We start from the raw sequence: 23,992 nt of genomic DNA, 5'->3' as shown, positions 1-23,992 counted from the left end.
ACACTTGTCGCTGTTCTTTCATGAAGTCAAATCCTGGAAAACACTTCTCAGAGTACTCACCACCACCTTCTCAAGGGGAATTAGGAATGTGTAATAAATGCTGGCATAGCTAGCTACACTTCCACTAAAAAAATTTTAACAGGTACTTTCACAAAGAAGTTTACCCTCAACTAATTTCATTCAGCATTTATTTGCCACCAAGGGGCTGCAAGCTGGTTGTCACTTAGACCAATTATTTTCACAATATAAGATTGCACTGGCAAAATGCCACATAATTGTGGGTGTGTACTTTTTATTATGGTGCTGTGTGTGTAGGGTATGAAACTGAGGAGGTCGGTGTGGAAGAATTTGCATGAAGGACACTTTCCAGTTCTAATAGCATTTCCATCCAGATACTGCAATTTCTCTTGCAATTCACCAGTTCAGTAGCTTGACAATCTCACAATTAAAATGAAAAGCTGGAGTTAAAACATTCAGGTTTCTTTATGGAGGTGAGGAAGAAGCAAAATTCAAAGCAAAATATTTTTCCTTTTATAGCTGATTGTAGCAAATATGACTTAAAAGCAAAAACACAAACAAATAACATTCTGAAACACAACCTTACTTGTAAAAATCTTGTTTTGAAATTTCAGAGGACTTGCTAATAAATGAGAGAATTTTAAATGAATAATGATTTAAAAACTACTGCTTCTCCCATAATATCACTTGTAAGATTAGGTGCAGGACTTTGGTAGTGAGTGCAGTAGCGCCTCGACATACGAACGACCCCGTTCACAAACAAATCGGTTTACAAACAGGATTGTACGTAAAATTTTGCTTCAACGTACGTACGAAATTCAAGGTACGAACGCAAAAAGCCCGTGTGCGACCACGTGGTTTCATTGTTCTGCTTTGCTACGCGCTTGTTGAACGCAAAAGCTCTCTGGCCCCGCGTGATCTCATTCAGTTCGTCTTTGGCGCGTGTGTTGTGAACAGCCGTCCAAGCATTCTTACGCTATCTGAGCAATGGGAAAAATTGATTCAGTTTACGAACCGGGTCCCGGAACGGATTAAGTTTGCAAGTCGAGGCGCTACAGTATATCTCGACTGCTGACTAAGGGCAGGAAATGATAATGGAACAAGCAAGACTGTTAACAGGCATAGCAGAGAACAAGTGGTGGATAAATAAGAGTCCATCATAGAACAGAAGGGAAAAAAGTGAGCATTAAGGAAGGCAATGGATTATAATTGAACTTGCAGCTGGTCGCATTCGCAACAGAGCTTGCCATGTGCTGGCAGGAAATATGCAACTATATTCACAAATTTGCATGTTGCACTAGGGAAGCTGCAGAGCAGCTTACTGTCTTCAAAATACTTTTGATTGGTTCGGGTTTTTATTGAGTGAAGCAAAAGTTCCAGCTTGACACAAGGGAAAAGAGTGAAATTTTATCTAGAATTAATAATTACATCCGAATAGCATTTGGTTTTGCTTCACAAAAGAGAAAACACACTACTTCCTTACCTCAAAATTAGCCTGCATATCTGGGACTTCAGGGATATCGTTTTTAAAAATTTAAATAAATTTTAAAATTATGATTTTCAAGGTGCAATTAGTAGACATTTTTATTATAAGGCGTTCCAGAATTTTCAGGCTTTAGCAGCAAGTTTCACAATCCTATTTACCTGTTTCATGAAATTCAGTGTATTTTGTAATTGGACCACATTGGTGACTTTCAACAACCGATTTTACACAAAGCATGATTCACCAATGCATCAAATGAACCTAATTAAATAGAAACTAAATCCCATGCAACATTCATTTTTCTGTGACAAATATTTTACCTTTGTTTTTTTTATAAATTGGGAATTTGATTTTCCCCTGACATGACTCTCAAACTGCTTTCATTTACTGTCAAGATGTAAATTTTGTAAAAGGGACCTGAATATTAAGATTTTCATATAAGTAATGTATAGACAATGAAGTTTAAATTAAGTTGAAATCATGAATGCATCAGATGGACACAAAAGAACCCAAAGGACAACTTTTTAATTTATTTTTTCATGGGAAAGCAGAATTCCTGGGTTAATCATTATATACTGCCCATCCCTAATTGTTCTCAAGGAGGTGCATGAGAGTCACTTTTTCAGAATCCCTGCAATCCATTTGCTGCAGGTAAACCCACAGTTCTGTGTAACTGGAAAGGAGTTCCTGCTCATGAAGGAATGGCAATATATTTGCTAGTCAGGATGATGTACAGCTTAGAAGAAAGCTTTTAGATTGTTGTGTTCCCAAGCATCTGCTGCCCTTGTACTTCTAAGGGTAGAGCCGACAATTTGTCAGGTGCTGTCAAAGGAAGTTTGGCGAGTTACTGCTGCCACTCTGTCGGTGGAAAATTAGTGAATGTTCAAGATAGTGGATGGAATATCAATCAAGTAGAATACCCTGCCACAGTCTTTGTATGGCCAATCCAGTTCAACTTTTGGTCAATGGCAATTGGCAAAAGGATTACAAGCAGAATTTGTTTTCTAGTTGGACAGTTGTAGGGGTCTGAAAACACTGTAGGGGTTGGAGAGGCAGGAATCTGGTTGGACTTACATAAACAACAGCTAGAGATGCATTTGTAGTACTGTAACCAACTGGCTAAGGAACATATGATTAGATACACAACTGGTACAATTACAATCTGCTCTGTAAATGTCATATATCTTTAACCTTCCCCTTCAAGTCTGAACAAGTTCTCCTTGGTACCAATTCACGACAAAAAGGTGGGAACTAAAAGAAAAAATTGGTCAAATATTTGCAACTGCAAAGATGAAAAGGATTGGACACTGAAATAAAATGAAGCTAATTTGCACTTACATAAATTCCTTAACATTCCCAAGGTATGATATCATGAAAAGATGGAAAAATATAGGCAAACATAAACTGTGTATAATTAATGGCATACTGGATGTTTGTACAGGAATGCTCATGATGGTTTGTACCTTTGCTGCTTCGTCAGTTTGGGCAATCATGTGCAAGAGAGTCCCATGAAATGGGGATGTCACTTTTTTTTTAAAAAAAGGCTTTGAGGAGATCCTTAGTAAAGCTTGTAGTAGACAGGCTTATTTTTGGATGAACAAGAGTGAATGGTTACTGACTGGACTGCCACATGGAGAAATGGCTCAGACATGTTGAACAGAATGGCCTTTTGCTTTGTCATAAATGACTCTATGCCTCCATAATTGTTATGAAATTTATAAAGTTACAGAAGTGACATGCAAAAATGTATTCACAAAACAGAATAACTTTGTTTGTGGGTATGCTGCTCAGAAAACCGGTTTAACCACCCAAATGAACCAGAAAGTGATCCAAAGAACCATTTCGCTACCTGTTTAAGCTTGAAAACTTGGAAGAAATCAATGCACATTGTGTTAAATATCTCAACTGAGTTCTTGTAACAGAGGATTAACAACATTATTGTGGTCGTGCAAACAGACTTTAGAATGGTGTTTAATAAATTGCCATATAATGGACTTATGTGCAAACTAAAGGAAAGTGAAAGCATGAATACCATCTGTAAAACTGAATGAGCTGCTATTTTTTGAACCGAAGGGAAGTATTCATTGATATTACCCAAGTGTTAACATGAGGTCAATTTTTTGAATATATTAATTTTAAAGTTTGCAAATGACACAAAACCTTCAATATAATAAAAAGGACTGCAGTAAATAATAAGGATAGTAAAAGCATGAAATCAGTTGAATAGCCTGACCAAACTGCTGAAATAGGAATGAGCTAAATTAAATCTTCCTGTGTTGTATCATTTTGTGACTTCATGATGTGTATAATATATTTAGTTTTTACTGGTGCTAGCTATTTTAATATGGTATTTATTCCTCTGGAGTATATAACATCAACAGTCACCCAAAACTCAACTTAATTACTTATGTGACAAGACTGAGCCCATTACAAGAAGTTCTTGAAGAGTTGGTTTTTGAGATCCCCCTCAGTGTTTCTTTTAAAATAAGAAAAGAATCAGACTGGGCAGGGTCAGGGCTCACAAAGACCTAGCAAGGCTTTTAGTATTGCTTTCATCTGTTGCAAAGGCTTCTGCTCACTGTTGAGCTAAAAGCTAGAGCTCCCACCTACACAGTGGCTCAGTGCTTAGCACTGCTGCCTCACAGCACCAGCCACCCAGATTTGATTCTAGACTGTGTGGAGTTTGCACATTCATCCTGCTTGGGTTACCTTCACGTGCTCCGGGGGTTTCCTCCCACAGTGCAAAGATGTGCAGATTAGTTGTCCATTACATCCAGGGGTGTGCAGGGTAGGTGGATTAGCCATGTAAAATGCAGGGATATGGGTTCAGGGTAGGGGTCTGGGTCTGGTTAGGCTGCTGTCCGGAAGGTCAGTGTGGACTTAATAGGCCGAATGGCCTGCTTCAACACTTTAGGGATTCCATGAAAGTCTTAGACTTGCTCTAAAAATCAAAAGGGACAGATTGTTTCTCTCCTCTAGACTGGAAAGAGACAGCATGTGAGAACCAGAATTGTTTTGATAAATTGTGTTTTTGCCGAAGGGATGTGTTTGTGGGATGCTGCCTATATTGGAATAATTGTTGCTCAGTAGTCAAAGCATGCATTATCTTGTTAATTATTTTAATAGGGTTAAAGTTATGCCACTTTGTACTTTGTTGCGTTTTAACAGTAATGTGTTGGACCATCGAATCACGTGGATGTGTGTGCACGAGCGCATGCATGTCTGGTCCATATCACTGATCGCTGAGGAAATGATCACAACAACTTTGGTGATTGCACAGTCAAATAAGTCTCCTCTTTTCTTATATATTTCTGGCAGGTTTTCAAAGCCACAACTCATCCTGTGTGTTAAACATGCTAATCTCCATCTTTTGGAGATGTTAAGTATTTCAGTAATATAGCCACAGAGAGTTTACATAAAATTCGTTTGACTTGTCAGCAAAGTTGCACTTCTCCAGTTCTAACAGAAGTGATTGTATTTTATATTGCCTACTGCCAATTTACAGTCAAGTCAAAAGAAAATATCTTTTAAGATAAAAAGGTTTGGTTCAATTTTACTGCTCCACTATAAAATTAAGTATTCATAAAATACTTAACTTGAGTTGAATTTCTGAATTAGTGCTTAGTGACATCTATGTTTCAACCATTATCAAACTGTCAAATATTTTAAGTCTAACAGTCGACTTCAGTTTCTTTGCACAATAACCTTGGTAACCTGAAGCAATTCATTCTGCTGAAAGTCCATACATTATACACAAGACATGGAATCTTTAAATTAAGCTTTACAAACATTTTAGGAAATCTGGGTTTTCTAATTGTTCAGCAAGCTTAAAATTGCACCATGTTCTTGAAATTGTAACAGCAGGAAGTGCAAGTACATCCCGCCTCAGGCAACTGTCTGTGTGGAGTTTGCACATTCTCCCCATGTCTGCGTGGGTTTCCTCCGGGTGCTCCGGTTTCCTCCCACAGTCCAAAGATGTGCAGGTTAGGTGAATTGGCCATGCTAAATTGCCCATAGTGTTAGGTGAAGGGGTAAATGTAGGGGAATGGGTCTGGGTGGGTTGCTCTTCGGAGGGTCGGTGTGGACTTGTTGGGCTGAAAGGCCTGTTTCCACACTGTAAGTAATCTATTCTAATCTAATCACCAACAAAGATGACACCAACCTGAAAACCAGGGATACAATGCAGACGATAAGCTGAAGATCTCATCTTCACCAATTTATTTTGTGGTGGTGAAGTCCTGTACCTGCATTGGGGATCCCTCCATTGTGTTGTGTGGCTCAAGTGCCTCAAGACTAGATATCCATGAAACTGTCTTGTGGATGGTGTGGATCATCAACAGCAGTGGAATTGTACTTCAACACAATCTGCATGGTCAGCCATATCTCCCATTCCACCATTATCATTAAATCAGAGGATCAGTACTGGTTCAATTAAAAGTACAGGATGACGTTCCAAGACTAGCACCAGATATACCTAAAAATGAATTGTCAACCTAGTGAAACTGTAACACTGGGCTACTTATGTGCCAGACACCATCAGTAGGAAGTGATGGACAAGACTAAGTGATTCCACAATCAGTGCTCTGCAGTTCTGCCACGTCCAACTGTGACTGCAGCTCCACACATATCCATCCTTCATGATGGAAGAGCCCAGCATATCAGTGCAGAAGATCAGGCTGAAACATTGGCAGTATTCTTCATCCAGAGATGTTGATGGGATGATCAATTTCAGCCTCCTCCAGAGGTTCCCAAATGCCAATCTTCACCCAATTCAATTCACTCTACCTGACTTTAAGAAAGATTTGAAGGCACTGGATATTATAAAGGTTATGGACACTGATAAAATCCTGGCCATAGTATTGAAGACTTGTATTCCAGAATCTGCCATGCCCAAGCCAGTGCAGCTCCAATACTGGCATCTGAGATGAAACTTTATTCTGCCAGTTTCCATCTTTCACCATTTGCCTGGTTTATGTCTAACTCCTCCTTTCCATAGCCTCACTGTTTTCATTTCTGAATATAGGCTGTCCACCAATATACATTACATCCACTGCATTTCTCTTCTGCTTCCTGCAAGGTTTCTGTTCTGTCCTCCCTGTTTCTCCATCTCTGTCACATCCATTCGATGATGCCGCTTTTCACTGGAGTGCCTCCAATATATCCTCCTCATTCCTCAACTGAAAATTCCCCTACCCTTGGTTGACAGAGCCTTCAACCATGTTTCTCTCACTTTTGCCCTCCCTCCAAGCACAGTGATAGGGTTCTGCATCCTAACCTGCCTGACCAACCTCCATATTCATCTTTTGCCATTTCCACCACCAATAACAAGATACCACCACTAAACACATCGTCTTCCTCTTCACTTTTGGCATTCTGTGGGGACCGTTCCCTGTGTGACACCCTGCTGCATTCCTCCATCACTCCTAACATCTCCTTACTCTTCCAAAGTACCTTCCCATACAGTTGCAGAAGGTGGAACACTTGCCCATTCACCTCCCTCCTGACCATCCAAGGCCCCAAACACACCTTCCAGATGAAGCAGCATTTTACTTGTACTTTCAATTTCGTCAACAGCATTCACCGTTCACAATACTTGCGAGACCAAGTGCCAACCAAGACAATTTTGCGGAGCATTTCATCTCTGTCCTTTGAGATGACGCCAAAACCCCTTGCTTCCATGTTAACTTTTGTGTTCTAGGCCTGCTAGAATGTTCCAACAAAATTCAATGCAAACTGGAGGAACAACACTTTACTGTCTTGAATTCAATATTCAGCTCAACAACTTGAGTATGATGTCTGTCCTCCAATTTTGTTGCACCCACCTATCTTCCCTCAGCCTAGTCTTGTTGATTTTGCTCTCAGCAGCCTGTTTTTTTCATTTTTGCACACACACATTCTGTCTCTCACTTATTTGCTACCATTATCACTTCCCTTTGTCTTTTGCTCTATGTACCCTCACAGTCTGTTCCACCTTGTCCTCAAAACCACCCTGTTCAGTCCAATAAACAAAGCAAATTTGGACAGTTCCAGCAAATACTTTTAATTCAATTTTCCAAACTGTCTATAATATGCTTATTACAGAATATTCATTTCTCAGAGAATTCTCGGATGTGTAATGTCCAGAAATATGCTTCTTGTAACACAAAGTTGAAATGAAAGATATACTTGAAAAGATATTATGACAGAACGAAACATTTTATCAGCACCCTTGCTCATTATTCAGGTACATACAGTCATATTATCTTGATTGTAATCTTCAAGGCTGAGTCACTCAATTTGATGCTTACTTGGAGGTAACATCAAGGACTGTGCTTGGTTGTATGTTACTTTAGCAAAAATGTATTATTTGTATTAACCATGTAAACAAATAGAACAAAACAAATATTTGTGATAGAATTTAAGTATTGAAGTAAATTCATCCCAGCATGTCTTGAGATAGGTCTGAGAAAGACAGATTTAACTTTTTAAAAAAAAATGTACTTTCACAAACAGTCATTGTGCCCTTGCAGGTTTTTGCATGATCGCATGCAAATTATCAAGCTATTCAGAGCAGTTTATATTGTTCATTTCAACTTCTGTATTCCATAAAATGTATAGTACAGGCGAGGCAATTTAGAGAAATAATCTGTGCTGCTATATACAGAGGAACCTCGATTATTCAAATGAGATGGGTGGACACCATTTCGTTCAGATAATTGATTATTCGGTTAATTGATTTCCTCTGGGTCTTGAGGTTTCATGTGAAGTTCGCTCCCTGTTCAGGAAACTAAGCAGCAGAATACTGTGTACGAGCCTCCACCCGGCCCCAACACTGTCCGCTCTCACCCCGTCCCCGCTGCCTAACCCCGTCCACACCCCCACCCGGCCCCAACACTGTCCACTCTCACCCCGTCCCCGCTGCCTAACCCCGTCCACACCCCCACCCGGCCCCAACACTGTCCACTCTCACCCCGTCCCCGCTGCCTAACCCCGTCCACACCCCCACCCGGCCCCAACACTGTCCGCTCTCACCCCGTCCCCGCTGCCTAACCCCGTCCACACCCCCACCCGGCCCCAACACTGTCCACTCTCATAGAACATAGAACAATACAGCACAGAACAGGCCCTTCGGCCCACGATGTTGTGCCGAACTTCTAACCTAGATTAAGTACCCATCCATGTACCTATCCAAATGCCGCTTAAAGGTCGCCAATGATTCCGACTCTACCACTCCCACGGGCAGCGCATTCCATGCCCCCACCACTCTCTGGGTAAAGAACCCACCCCTGACATCTCCCCTATACCTTCCACCCTTCACCTTAAATTTATGTCCCCTTGTAACACTCTGTTGTACCCGGGGAAAAAGTTTCTGACTGTCTACTCTATCTATTCCTCTGATCATCTTATAAACCTCTATCAAGTCACCCCTCATCCTTCGCCGTTCCAACGAGAAAAGACCGAGAACTCTCAACCTCTCCTCGTACGACTTCCTCTCCATTCCAGGCAACATCCTGGTAAATCTTCTCTGCACCCTCTCCAAAGCTTCCACATCTTTCCTAAAATGAGGCGACCAGAACTGCACACAGTACTCTAACTGTGGCCTAACCAAAGTCCTGTACAGCTGCAACATCACTTCACGACTCTTGAATTCAATCCCTCTGCTAATGAACGATAAATGACTGTCTCACCCCGTTCCCCCGCCGCCTAACCCCGTCCACATCCCCACCCGACCCCAACACCGTCCGCTCTCACCCCATTCCCCGCCGCCTAACTCAGTCCGCATCCCCACCCGGCCCCAACACCGTCCGCTCTTACCCCGTCCCCTGCCGCCTATCCCCTTCCGCACCCCACCTGGCCCCAACACCGTCCGCTCTCGCCCCGTTCCCCCATCGCCTAACTCCGTCCGCACCCCCACCCAGTCCCAACACCGTCCGCATCCCCATCCAGCCCCAACACTGTCCGTTCTCACCCCGCAACCCCTGCCTGCCCCCCAACCACATCTGCTGCCCCGAACTCCATCCCCCCAAACCCATCAGCCACCCAACCCTGTCTGCACTCCCACCCAGCCCCCAAACCGGTCTGCTCCTATCCTGCCCTCCAACCCCATCTGCCCAACCCCCTCCCCCCCCCCCCCCTCCAAACCTGTCCGCTCCCACCCTGCCAGTCCCCCAATCCCGTCTGTTCCAACACCGTCCACCCGCACCCTGGTTGCCCCACCGCCCCTCACCTCCGTGCACCCCCACCTACTGACCCCGTCCGACCGACCCTGTCCAAGCTCCCGCCACCGGGGCAGCCAAACTGAACACCAACAGTAAGACTGCTGTTGTATTTGTGGGCTTAGTCTCCAAGTAGAGCGCGCACACACACACACCTCTTTTTACTGCAAGCTTTTGACAGGTTCCACCTTTGCCCTTTCCAGGACATTGTTGGAGAGATTATCTGGGGAAGGGAGGTTTAGGGTTCACCCCGATGTAGAACTCCATTGAAAGTGTGGGGGGGGGGGGGGAAGAGAGAGAGGGCGGGAGGTCAGTCATTTAGAGCCAGTGCCTGGGCAGTCCAGAACTGTTCTCAGTACATTTCAGTGAGCTGTATTTTTGTTAATCATTGTACCTGTAAACAAAAGATGCGATCAGGGTTGAAACAGCTCTTTGATGTAATGTTTCTATGTACCCTTGAAATAATCCGAAATTCAGATAATTGATATTCGGATAATGGAGGTTCCTCTGTATATTGATTAAATCAGTATTCTGTTAAATTATAATATTATAAGCACACTGTTTCAAGATTTAAGTGGCAATAGTCTACCCAGCAATAGAACTGCAGCTTATTGTAAGATTTTCAATGGGTCTCACAAGAGAAGTTGAGGAACTTGAAGGACACATTTTGTTGAAGGGGAGAGAAGTCGACTCCATTTTTAGGATTGTGGAGTTAGCTGTATTGCTGGCAAAGCAGTTAGATTGCTCTGCTGTTAAAATAAACCCAGGAAGAAGTACAAAGAGTTAGTAGGCAGTGTTGGAGTCAGGGCTCAAGTGGGAATATCGCTGGTTCTGCATTCTGGGAAGCTCTGTGTACTTTGGAAGAAGCTTGCAAGTATTAATACTTCAGTGCAACTGAGAGATGGGGGAGGTCAAAAGCAAGAATAGCATAAACAATATTTGTTTGATGTAACTGAATAAGATTGGAGCTTGGAGAAGGAGAGGATTGGTGGGGATCCTGGACAGGTGAATCTGGCTGGCAGTGAAGAGCTGAAGTTATGCTTGAAAATGGGTACTGGAATGCAGTTTTCAGAGTCCTGGGGACATGGGCCCAAAGCTTGAGAGTGACTTGCGAGGACAGAGGTGAGGCAATTTGTAATGGAGTGATTCTTGAGAAGAAATGTTGAAGTCCAGTCAACAGAAGTGAAGAATTGTAGTTCCTTGTGAAATGTAGAGAAGTTTGATTAAAAACGTGTGCCATGGATGTTTCTTTGTGGAGGGAGGGGGAGAGAATCTCCTTTAGAAATTCATGGGCTCTATGTTGATCACATTTACTATTTGACTTGCACTGCAGGTTGCTTGACCATTGTATGTTACCTATGTTTATGATGTATCTCTTATCCAGAATTAACACAAGTTCTACATGTGGATGTAGATTTGCCCGATGAGCTGGAAGGTTCATTTTCAGACATTTTGTCACCAAACTAGGTAACGTCTTCAGTGAGCCTCCAGACGAAGCACTGCTGGTGTTTCCTGCTTTCTCTTTAAATGTTTGGGTTTCCTCTGGTTGGTGATGTCATTTCCTTTGGTGACATCATTTCCACTTGTGACGTTGTTTCCTGTTCTTTTTCTCAGGATGGTAAATAGGATCCAAGTCAATGTTTTTGTTGATAGAGTTCCAGTTAGAATGCCATGCTTCTAGGAATTCTCGTGCACGTCTCTGTTTGGCTTGTCCCAGTCGAAGTGGTGTCTTTCCTTTTCTGTATTTAAAGATACTAGTGAGTGAGGATCATGTCATTTTGTGGCTAGTTGATGTTCATGTATCCTGGTGGCTAATTTTCTGTCTGTCTGCCCAGTGTAGTATTTGTTACAGTTCTTGCATGGTATTTTGTAAATGACGTTAGTTTTGCTTGTTGTAAATCCTACATGTCTTGACAAGTAAAGGATTTTTTTTTGTACAAAACTCACCCCCTGTGGCTTTTTCCTCAGTACGTCATCTGGCTCTCACCTTTTGGTTTATTGTATAAGTAAAAGTTACTGGTCTCTAAGGCCTTAACATAATTTGGTAATCTCATCGAAGTTCAAAAGATAAAGTTGGTGACCTGATCTATGATCATAAATACATCCAGTTTCCACTTGAACTCATCCAGTCTATTTGCCTCAATCACTTGTCGCAATTTTGACAGTGATCAGTCTTAGTTAATTAACTTTTCTTCTTTTACTGGTAAGACATATTTGCAGTTCCTAATTTTAGATTCCCCCACAACTGGCAACATTTATTGCATATCAGCTCTGTCAATCCTAGCTATAGATTTAAAGATTTAAATTTCTGAATTTTCCATCCTTGAAACAAACATAAATCCATTCAGCTTTTGAGAGCTGAAATCCGTCAATTGTAGTACCATCCTCTTTGTTGTTTTTCCTTCGTGTCTGCATTCTATTTATGGAATACCCTTAAGTGCATTCTAACCAGATTCCTATTCAAATGTAAAGTAAATTTACTACTTGTGAAATCTGTCCCTTTGAAATAATGCCAGAATTTAAATATTTTAATTACTATGTTGAATTGTGAAGATGTTTTTAAAGATTTGCTCATCTATAAATCTCAAAATCTTTGCTCCTTTATATATTCACTTTTTTCTGTTCCTGGGTGTAGATTATGTTTATATTTTCCTGTTCAAATGTGTTATCTCAAATTTGTTAAAAATTATTTGCCACTTTGTTTTATAGTGCTGCTTCTATCATATTGAATTCCTCCTCGCTGGTCGCACTACTAGAAGTTTGATTTTACAACACTTGATATTGAGTTTCTTGTTCCCAATGTAAATTGTTAATATAATGACTGGTAAGCAAATGTTTGTTGAAAGAGGTGAGAGGAAGAAATTTAGTGATGAAATTCTAGACTTGAGGGGGTGGGGGCGCGATGCATTCTTCCAAGTATTGGAGGCTAACCGCATTATTCCTATCTTTTGTATTGGCTGCCATCAGCTAACTTGGCACATGCTGGGGGATACACTAGTCCTTCACAATCACTGTGGTTCAGCTGTTGCTTGGCTAAATTTATTTGCAGGAAGTGAAGCAGATGAACACTTATTATCCAAAGTAGAGTGGCCAAAATTTAATACTGAATGCAGTAAGCGTGGGAGTGTGCATCTTTACTAGTGACTGTCTCCCCTCCCGTCATCAGGGAGAATGATTTCTGGATTAAGTCCCATTCAGCTATTTAGAATTGACTGGTGAGTTTCTCGGCAAGCTCATCATAGGCCACAGCATCTAGGCCTTAGATGTTGCCTCTGGCAGCACAGGTTTTGGGGGCTTAAGCATTGAGAAGATAAGTGTTTTTTTCTAAGTTTGCAGGGTTAGAATTGGTTGCGAAGGGGGTGGAAAGAAGAATCAGTAGAATTCCCCAGCCTTACCCCACATCTATTCCCCAGATTGACACAAATGGAGCTGTCATGCATTTTCTGACCCCCAAATAAGAAGCTAGGTTACTCAGAACCAGCCTTTTGTTTTTGCTGTCTGGAAAGGCAAGTGATCAGGCAGGTGGGATATTGAAGCCCTTAATTTACTGTTAATTCACCATTTAAGGGCCCTAATTGGTGGAGGGTTGAGAAGGTCATCTATGGGCAGCCTCTTCCAGTGGTTAATTGTGAAGGTGACAAAAAATGGACAAGTATCTCACTGAGGTCAACCTACCCAATTATTTGTCCTTCTGAAAGGACGGGTTATCATCTCCAAGGAGGTGATAATCACGCCCATTGTCCTAGACATTTTCAATCAACCTATTCTAACTTGTCATGACACACTTCTTAAGATGTTCAGATTTGAACATGGATCCCCTGGCCCAGAGGTTGTGACATTATCAATGTGTCATTAGACCCCTTTGTCTGTTGCCTTATTCTTAAGTCTTCAACTGAGTTCATGCTTACAACTGTTGGTCATAATTGACTACGTGACCATCTTTTGCAGTAATGTTTATTTGCAGCACCAGGATTGATGGATCTGGACATATTCCTGGGGATTTCATTACATGGCATGCCTTACTACCATTGCCTCATCCAATTGAAACAGTTTCTCCCGACCTCCCCTTCTGTTTTGAGTAGTTTTTTCATTCAATCTGAAACATTTGACAATAGCTTCATTTTTTTTTCAACTCTTTATTTGTATAAATTGGTAATGAAGTCTTTTGTTTTTAGGTTTAAACACAGAAGGACTGTATCGTGTAAGTGGAAACAGGACTGATCAAGATAACATTCAAAGGCAGTTTGATCAAGGTAACAGTACCAGTGTTTCTAAATAACAAAATGAAGCCTTTTATTCTCACTGTATCATGTATTGACATTGTTTTGTAACTACGTACAGGATTTTAAAAATCAATAGGCTAGACTGTTTTGATGTTCAAATCAAGAACAACCATAAGATATGGCAAAGGGGAAGCCAAATTTATTTTCATTCTGATAAAAACATTTTCATTATTATGTTAATGTAGACCTTTAGCAGTTGTTTTGGAGTATTGTGACTTATTCATTTTTCCCCAGTTTTAACTTTTTATCAATAAAGTATTTCTCAATCAGTCTTATCAAAATTGAGCAGTCTTTCTGATGCCAGAGACAATCCATTGAGAGTCAATAGCATGTAGTTTGAAATGTTGCTGTCTGTCTGGTACCACCTCTGGATATAATTTTGAGGAGTCACTGCAACTGTTTTTTTTAATTTGAACAAAGATAATTTAACTTGTATCTTCTGTACTATACTGTAGTTTACTCCCATCCTATATTTTATAGATCAATTTTGAAGTTATCAAGGAAGATAAAATGAGGGAATATAATGTAGTCACTAAGCTAAAATTGATTGAAGAAGCTTCTTTGTTTGCCCATTTGACTAATTCCAAATTACTTACTATTGGACTGGCAAAGATAGAAACCAGATTTTGGGGAGGAAGAGTTTAGCTTTGGAAATGGTCTGTGACATTGGTCCAAACAAATCTATTCAGGAAGAATGTACAGAATATAATTACCAGCATAGATCATTTGGACTAAACAATCTGTTTTTGAAATGTGGATTTTATTTAAAAATAGTGATTCAGGATCATATACCTGTATAATATAGGAAGTGGTGGACCCAATTGTGATACATAGTGACCACTCCTGTCGCAAGTGCTGGTTGCTCGACAGGCTCTGACTCCAGTTGAGAAGCTGGAATCTAAACTTCGAACATTGTGACCTATCAAGGAGGAGGAGGGTTCCTTGGATGCTTTGTTTTAGGAGGTAGTCACACCCCTTAGATTGAATTCAGTCAGTGGTCAGAGACAGGAGGGTGTAACTACCAGCACAGCAGGTAATGGAATCCAGGTGATATTGCTGGAAGAACCTCAGTCCTTGGGCTTGTCTATCAGGTTTGAGATTCATGCTCCCTGTGTGGACCAGAGTGAATGCTAAAGGGCAAATTGACCATGTCTCCTTGATACAAGGAGACCTTTAAGAGTGAGGGAGGGGTAGAAAGAGCTGTTCCGATAGGACAGGCTCCACCTGAATCATGCTGGGGCCAGAGTCCTGATGAATCGCATTACTAGGGCTTGTGGATCCCCCAGTTCGACCCCCCCCCCCCTCACGCTTCCCCACCCAGATCGACCCTCTCTCACCCTTCTACCCCGCCAGATCGACCCCCCTCACCCTTTCACCCCGCCAGGTCGACCCCCCTCACCCTTTCACCCCGCCAGATCGATCACCCCTCACCCCCCCCCCCCCACCTCCCCCAAATCGTCCCTCTCACCCTTCCCCCATTGATTTCGGTTGCATGGAAAATTACGGAAAAATGTCGAGGAGGGTTTGGGGTGGTTATGAAAGTTTCCAGTATAAGTAATAGAACAGTTGAAAAAGGTCAGGAATCTAACCAGCCATAGCAGGTAAGGGGATGACTATGAGAAGAGTGGTGATCACTGCAGGATGTTGTACTTATATACGCACAGTATATGAAACAAAATACAATATTGTAGCGTAGATTGAGGTTGGCAGATGCAATGTTGTGGATATCACAGAGACATAGCCCACAAGAGGATCAGAGCTGGGAGCCAAATATCCAAGGATATGTAGCCTGTCATAAGGACAGGCATATGGGCATAGGAAAAGTGTTGCCTTGTTAGTAAGAAATTAAATTAAGTTGGCAGAAAGAAGTGAATACAGCATTGCAAGATGTAGAATCCATGTGGGTAGAGCTGAGAAATTGCAAAAGAGAAGAGTTTATAAACTGGTCTTTTAGCAGTCGTCAGGATGCAGGCTTAAAATAAATCAGGAGGTACAAAAGGCACGTAAGAAAGGCGCTATTGCAATAATCATGGGGAAATTCAATATGCAGGTGGATTGGGAAAATCAGGTTGATCGTGGATCCCAGGAAAAGAAATTTATGAAATGATTGCAAGATTTATTTTAGACCAGCATGTGATAAAGCTCACGAGGGAAACAAGTATTTATGGATTTAGTGATGTTTAAAAGATACACTTGATTAGGAAACTTAAGGTGAAGGAACACCTTGAGGCAGTGACCACAATGAGAGAGAATTCTGCAGTTTGAGGGGGAGAAGCTGGAATCAGATGTAACAGTCTTACAATTGAGTAAAGGTATGATACAAATGCAAAGACGTGAGGGAGGAGCTGGCCAGAGTTGATTAGAAGGGGAGCCTAGCAGAGAAGACAGTGGTGCAGCAATGGCAGGAGTTTCTGAAAGGAGTTCAGGAGGTGCAGGAGAAATTCATCCCAAGGAAGAGGAAACACTAACTGGTGAATAAGGCAACTGTGGCTGACAAGGGAAATTAGGGACAGCATGAAAGAAAAAGTATGCAATGTGTTGAAGGTCAGTGGGAAGCCTTTACAAAGTAACAGTGGACAACTAAAAAAGCAATTGGGAGAAGATAATGAAATATGAGGGGAAACTATCTAATAATTTAAAAGACAATTTAAGTGTTTTTTTTAACATATATGAAAGGTGATGGAGAGGCAAGAGTGTTCATTAGACTGCTAGAATAACGGGGAACACAATTAATGGAGGAACTGCATAGGTACTTGCATCAGTTTTCAAGATAGAGGACATCAGTCGCACACCAGAATGTCACGAGAGTCAGGGGGCAGAGGTGAATGTTGTGGCCATGACTAAGGAGGTGCTGAGAAAGCTAAGATTTGAAAATAGATAAATCACCTAGACTGATGGACTACAACCCATGGTTCTGAAGGAGATGATTAAAGAGATTGTGGAGACATAGATGGTGATCTTTCAGGAATTACTCGAGTCAGGGAGGGTCCCAGAGAACAGGAAAATGGCAAATGTGCCATCCCTTTTTAAGATGAGAGGGAGGCCGAAGACACACAATTACAGGTCAGTTAGCCTGACCTTGGTCATTGATAAGATTTTAGAGTCCATTATTAAGGATGAGATTGTGGAGTACTTGAAGTGCATGGTAAAATAGGGCTGGGTCAGCACGGCTTCATAAAGGGAAGTCATGCCTGACCAATCTGTTTGCCGCCTTTGAGGAGGTAGCTACCTAGTTAGACAAAGGAGAGCCAGTGGAAGTGATCTATTTGGATTTCCAGAAAGGCTTTGACTGCTCAAAAAGACAAGAGCCAGAATTGTTAGGAGCAAGGTACCAGCATGGACAGAGGATTGGCAGAAGGCAGAGAGTGGAAATAAAGGCAACTTTTTCAAGATGGCAGCTGGTGACTACTGGAGTTTCACGGAGGTCCATGTTAGGACCGCAACTATTCACGTTATATATTAACAATGTAGAAGAAGGAACTGAGGCTATTGTTGCGAAGTTTGCAAATGACACATAGGTGGAGGAATAAGTAGTGTGGAAGAGGAAGGGAGGCTGTAGGGTTTGGACAAGCTTGGAGAGTGGGCAAAGAAGTGGCAGATGGAATACAATGTGGCAAGTGTTAAGTTATGCACTTTGATAGAAAGAATAAAGGTGAAGACAACTTTCTACACAGGAAATGCTTTGGGAATCTAAAGCACAAAGGGACTTGGGAGCAGAATTCTAGTGCAGGATTCTGTTAAGGTTAACATGCACATTCACTTGGCAGTCAGGAAGGCAAAAGCAATATTCGCATTCATTTCCAGAGGTCTAGAATACAAGAAGAGAGGTGCGCTGCTGACATAATGCAAGGCTCTGGTCAGACCGAATTGAAATATTATAAACAGTTTTGGGTCCCCATATGTAAGGAAGGATGTCCTTGGAGGGAGTCAAGAGGCGGTTTGGAATAGTAATGCTTGGGATGAAGAATTTGTCATATGAGGAATGGTTGAGGACTTTATGTCTGTATTTGGAGTTCAGAAGGATGAAGGGAGGGGATCTGATTGGAATTTGCAGAATACTGAGAGTCCAGAGAGAGTGGACATGGCAAAGATGTTTCCATGAGTAGGAGAGACGAGGACCCAAGGGCCCAGCCTCAGAGTGAAAGGATGTTGACCATTTAGATGGACAATTTCTGCACCAAGGTGGTGGTTGATCAGTGCTACTTGTTGCTGCAGAGGGCTGTGGAGGCCAAATCATTGAGTGTCTTTAAGAAAGAGATCGGTTGTTGATTAGTAAGGAAATCAAGGCTTTTGGGCAGAGGGCAGGAGTTTGGGGTTGAGAAGCGTATGAGTTAGGCCACTTTTAAAATATTGTGCAATTCTGGTCTCCCTCCTATAGGAAGGATGTTGTGAAACTTGAAAGGGTACAGAAAAGATTTGCAAGGATGTTTTCAGGGTTGGAGGATTTAAGCTATAGGGAGAAGCTGAACAGGCTGGGGCTTTTTTCCCTGGAGCATCAGAGGCTGAGGGGTGACCTTGTAGAGGTTTATAAAATCATAAGGGTAAATAGACAAAGTATTTTCCGTGGGATGGGGGAGTCCAGAACTAGAGGGCATAGGTGTAGGGTGAGAGGGGAAAGATTTTAAAGGGACCAAAGGAGCAACTTTTTCATGCCTGCCAGAGGAATTGGTGGAGGTTGGTACAATTCCAACATCTAAAAAACATCTGAGTCGGTATATGAATAGGAAGGGTTTAGAGAGATATATAGGCGAAAGTGAGTACTGTAAGTGCTGGAAATTAGAGTCAAGAGTGTGGTGGCTACAAAAGCACAGCAAGTCAGGGAAAATCCGAGGAGGAGGAAAATCGACGTTTTGGGCAAAAGCCCTTCATCAGGAATGCAGCTGGGAGCCTCGGGGGAGGAGAGATAAATGGGGTGGGGGGGGAGCTGGGGTGGAAGGTAGCTGAGAGTACCTTGGTGGAGTACCTTGATGGAGGTGGGAGTAAAGATGATAGGTTGGAGTGGCGTGGGTAGGTGAGAAGGAAGGTGGACAGGTCATGAAGAAGGTGCTGAGCTGGAAGGTTGGAACTGGGGTAAGGTGGGGGGAGGGGAAATGAGGAAACTGGTGAAATCCACATTAATGCCTTGGGTTTGGAGGGTCCCATGGCAGAAGATGAGGCGTTCTTCCTCCAGGTGTCATGTGGTAAGGAAATGGCGACAGAGAAGGCCCAGGACCTGCATGTCCTCAGCGGAGTGGGATGGGTAGTTGAAGTGTTCGGCCACGAGGTGGTGGGGTTGGTTGGTGCGGGTGTCCCGGAGATGTTTTCTGAAGCACTCTGCGAGTAGGCATCCTGTCTCTCCGATGTAGACGAGCAACGGATACAGTAAATGGCATGTGTGGAAGTGCAGGTGAAACTTTGGATGTGGAAGGCTCCTTTGGGGCCTTGGACGAAGGTGGGGGGGTAGGTGTGGGCACAGGTTTTGCAATTCCTGCGGTGGCAGGGGGAGGGTGGGATGTTGGGGGATGTGGACCTGACGAGGTAGTCGCAGAGAGAACGGTCTGTACGGAAAGTGCATGGGGTGGGGAGGGAAATATATCTTTGGTGGTGGGGTCCATTTGTTGGTGGCGGAAATGGCAGAGGATGATGTGATGTGGGGTGGAAGCTGAGGACCCGGGGGGTTCTGTCCTTGGTGCGGTTAGAAGGATGGGGTTCGAGGGCAGAAGAGTGGTAAATGGATGAGATACGCTGGAGGGCATCATCAACCACTTGGGAGGGGAAATTTCGGTCTTTAAAGAGGGAGGCCTTCTGTGGTGGAATTGGTCCTCCTGGGAGCAGATGTCGCTTTCTCGCTTTCACTCTCTCGCTTTCACTCTCTCGCTTTCACTCTCTCGCTTTCACTCTCTCGCTTTCACTCTCTCGCTTTCACTCTCTCGCTTTCACTCTCTCGCTTTCACTCTCTCGCTTTCTATCACTCTCTCGCTTTCTCTCTCTCGCTTTCTCTCTCTCGCTTTCACACTCTCGCTTTCACACTCTCGCTTTCACTCTTTCTCTTTCTCTCTCGCTTTCACTCTCTCGCTTTCACTCTCTCGCTTTCACTCTCTCGCTTTCACTCTCTCGCTTTCACTCCCTCTCTCGCTTTCCCTCTCTCGCTGTCACACTCTCGCTGTCACACTCTCGCTTTCCCTCTCTCGCTTTCCCTCTCTCGCTTTCCCTCTCTCGCCTTCCCACTCTCGCCTTCCCACTCTCGCCTTCCCACTCTCGCCTTCCCTCTCTCGCTTTCCCGCTCTCCCTGTCTCGCTCTCCCTGTCTCGCTCTCCCTGTCTCGCTCTCCCTGTCTCGCTCTCCCTGTCTCGCTCTCCCTGTCTCGCTCTCCCTGTCTCGCTCTCCCTGTCTCGCTCTCCCTGTCTCGCTCTCCCTGTCTCGCTCTCCCTGTCTCGCTCTCCCTGTCTCGCTCTCCCTGTCTCGCTCTCCCTGTCTCGCTCTCCCTGTCTCGCTCTCCCTGTCTCGCTCTCCCTGTCTCGCTCTCCCTGTCTCGCTCTCCCTGTCTCGCTCTCCCTGTCTCGCTCTCCCTGTCTCGCTCTCCCTGTCTCGCTCTCCCTGTCTCGCTCTCCCTGTCTCGCTCTCCCTGTCTCGCTCTCCCTGTCTCGCTCTCCCTGTCTCGCTCTCCCTGTCTCGCTCTCCCTGTCTCGCTCTCCCTGTCTCGCTCTCCCTGTCTCGCTCTCCCTGTCTCGCTCTCCCTGTCTCGCTCTCCCTGTCTCGCTCTCCCTGTCTCGCTCTCCCTGTCTCGCTCTCCCTGTCTCGCTCTCCCTGTCTCGCTCTCCCTGTCTCGCTCTCCCTGTCTCGCTCTCCCTGTCTCGCTCTCCCTGTCTCGCTCTCCCTGTCTCGCTCTCCCTGTCTCGCTCTCCCTGTCTCGCTCTCCCTGTCTCGCTCTCCCTGTCTCGCTCTCCCTGTCTCGCTCTCCCTGTCTCGCTCTCCCTGTCTCGCTCTCCCTGTCTCGCTCTCCCTGTCTCGCTCTCCCTGTCTCGCTCTCCCTGTCTCGCTCTCCCTGTCTCGCTCTCCCTGTCTCGCTCTCCCTGTCTCGCTCTCCCTGTCTCGCTCTCCCTGTCTCGCTCTCCCTGTCTCGCTCTCCCTGTCTCGCTCTCCCTGTCTCGCTCTCCCTGTCTCGCTCTCCCTGTCTCGCTCTCCCTGTCTCGCTCTCCCTGTCTCGCTCTCCCTGTCTCGCTCTCCCTGTCTCGCTCTCCCTGTCTCGCTCTCCCTGTCTCGCTCTCCCTGTCTCGCTCTCCCTGTCTCGCTCTCCCTGTCTCGCTCTCCCTGTCTCGCTCTCCCTGTCTCGCTCTCCCTGTCTCGCTCTCCCTGTCTCGCTCTCCCTGTCTCGCTCTCCCTGTCTCGCTCTCCCTGTCTCGCTCTCCCTGTCTCGCTCTCCCTGTCTCGCTCTCCCTGTCTCGCTCTCCCTGTCTCGCTCTCCCTGTCTCGCTCTCCCTGTCTCGCTCTCCCTGTCTCGCTCTCCCTGTCTCGCTCTCCCTGTCTCGCTCTCCCTGTCTCGCTCTCCCTGTCTCGCTCTCCCTGTCTCGCTCTCCCTGTCTCGCTCTCCCTGTCTCGCTCTCCCTGTCTCGCTCTCCCTGTCTCGCTCTCCCTGTCTCGCTCTCCCTGTCTCGCTCTCCCTGTCTCGCTCTCCCTGTCTCGCTCTCCCTGTCTCGCTCTCCCTGTCTCGCTCTCCCTGTCTCGCTCTCCCTGTCTCGCTCTCCCTGTCTCGCTCTCCCTGTCTCGCTCTCCCTGTCTCGCTCTCCCTGTCTCGCTCTCCCTGTCTCGCTCTCCCTGCCTCGCTCTCCCTGCCTCGCTCTCCCTGCCTCGCTCTCCCTGCCTCGCTCTCCCTGCCTCGCTCTCCCTGCCTCGCTCTCCCTGCCTCGCTCTCCCTGCCTCGCTCTCCCTGCCTCGCTCTCCCTGCCTCGCTCTCCCTGCCTCGCTCTCCCTGCCTCGCTCTCCCGCTCTCCCGCTCTCCCGCTCTCCCGCTCTCCCGCTCTCTCGCTCTCCCGCTCTCCCGCTCTCTCGCTCTCCCGCTCTCCCGCTCTCCCGCTCTCCCGCTCTCCCGCTCTCTCGCTCTCCCGCTCTCCCGCTCTCCCGCTCTCCCTGTCACACTCTCCCTGTCACACTCTCGCTGTCTCACTCTCGCTGTCTCACTCTCGCTGTCTCACTCTCGCTGTCTCACTCTCGCTGTCTCACTCTCGCTCGCTTTCACACTCTCGCTGTCACACTCTCGCTGTCCCCCTCTCGCTGTCACACTCTCGCTGTCCCCCTCTCGCTGTCCCCCTCTCGCTGTCCCCCTCTCGCTGTCCCCCTCTCGCTGTCCCCCTCTCGCTGTCCCCCTCTCGCTGTCCCCCTCTCGCTGTCCCCCTCTCGCTGTCCCCCTCTCGCTGTCCCCCTCTCGCTGTCCCCCTCTCGCTGTCCCCCTCTCGCTGTCCCCCTCTCGCTGTCCCCCTCTCGCTGTCCCCCTCTCGCTGTCCCCCTCTCGCTGTCCCCCTCTCGCTTTCCCCCTCTCGCTTTCCCCCTCTCGCTTTCCCCCTCTCGCTTTCCCCCTCTCGCTTTCCCCCTCTCGCTTTCCCCCTCTCGCTTTCCCCCTCTCGCTTTCCCCCTCTCGCTTTCCCCCTCTCGCATTTCGCACGCTCGCTTTCGCACGCTCGCTTTCGCACGCTCTCCTCTCTCTCTCTCGCTCTCCTCTCTCTCTCTCGCTCTCCTCTCGCTCTCCTCTCTCTCTCTCGCTCTCCTCTCTCTCTCTCGCTCTCCTCCTCTCTCTCTCGCTCTCCTCCTCTCTCTCTCGCTCTCCTCCTCTCTCTCTCGCTCTCCTCCTCTCTCTCTCGCTCTCCTCCTCTCTCTCTCGCTCTCCTCCTCTCTCTCTCGCTCTCCTCCTCTCTCGCTCGCTCTCCTCCTCTCTCCCTCGCTCTCCTCTCTCTCCCTCGCTCTCCTCTCTCTCCCTCGCTCTCCTCTCTCTCCCTCGCTCTCCTCTCTCTCCCTCGCTCTCCTCTCTCTCCCTCGCTCTCCTCTCTCTCTCTCGCTCTCCTTCTCCTCTCTCTCTCGCTTTCACTCTCGCTTTCACTCTTTCTCTCTCCCGCTTTCTCTCTCCCGCTTTCTCTCTCCCGCTTTCTCTCTCCCGCTTTCTCTCTCCCGCTTTCTCTCTCCCGCTTTCGCTCTCCCCGCTTTCGCTCTCCCGCTTTCGCACACTCGCTTTCGCACACTCGCTTTCTCTCTCTCTCTCTCGCTCTTCTCTCTCTCTCGCTCGCTTTCTCTCCCTCGCTTTCTCTCTTTCCATCTCTCGCTCGCTTTCACATTCCCGCTTTCACATTCCCGCTTTCACACTCCCGCTTTCACACTCCCGCTTTCACACTCCCGCTTTCACACTCCCGCTTTCACACTCCCGCTTTCACACTCCCGCTTTCACACTCCCGCTTTCACACTCCCGCTTTCCCTCTCTCTCTCGCTCGCCGTCACACTCCTCTCGCCGTCACACTCGCCGTCACACTCGCCGTCACACTCTCGCCGTCACACTCTCGCCGTCACTCTCTCGCCGTCACTCTCTCGCCGTCACTCTCTCGCCGTCACTCTCTCGCCGTCACTCTCTCGCCGTCACTCTCTCGCCGTCACTCTCTCTCGCCGTCACTCTCTCGCCGTCACTCTCTCGCCGTCACTCTCTCGCCGTCACTCTCTCGCCGTCACTCTCTCGCCGTCACTCTCTCGCCGTCACTCTCTCGCCGTCACTCTCTCGCCGTCACTCTCTCGCCGTCACTCTCTCGCCGTCACTCTCTCGCCGTCACTCTCTCGCCGTCACTCTCTCGCCGTCACTCTCTCGCCGTCACTCTCTCGCCGTCACTCTCTCGCCGTCACTCTCTCGCCGTCACTCTCTCGCCGTCACTCTCTCGCCGTCACTCTCTCGCCGTCACTCACTCGCCGTCACTCTCTCGCCGTCACTCACTCGCCGTCACTCACTCGCCCCCACTCACTCGCCGTCACTCACTCGCCGTCACTCACTCGCCGTCACTCAC

The 23,992-nt window shown here is 46.0% G+C and overlaps 1 protein-coding gene across 2 annotated transcripts in view; it reads left to right on the top strand.

Annotated features, from left to right (window-relative positions):
• The window catches only part of arhgap5 (Rho GTPase activating protein 5), a 74,966-nt gene that overhangs the window by 25,769 nt on the left and 25,205 nt on the right, over window positions 1–23,992 (top strand). For both annotated transcript variants that reach the window (XM_043697896.2, XM_043697897.2), the window contains one exon: window positions 13,872–13,949. In XM_043697896.2, coding sequence (XP_043553831.2) covers window positions 13,872–13,949 — 78 coding nt within the window. The remainder of the gene's footprint in view (window positions 1–13,871; window positions 13,950–23,992) is intronic.

Source organism: Chiloscyllium plagiosum, unplaced genomic scaffold, assembly GCF_037043375.1.
Source record: "Chiloscyllium plagiosum isolate Xiang-an unplaced genomic scaffold, Cpla_swu_hap1 HiC_scaffold_8, whole genome shotgun sequence".
Classification (NCBI taxonomy): Eukaryota; Metazoa; Chordata; class Chondrichthyes; order Orectolobiformes; family Hemiscylliidae; genus Chiloscyllium; species Chiloscyllium plagiosum.
The sequence above is the reverse complement of the archived record's forward strand: the minus strand, read 5'-3'. Positions and strand labels throughout refer to the sequence as shown.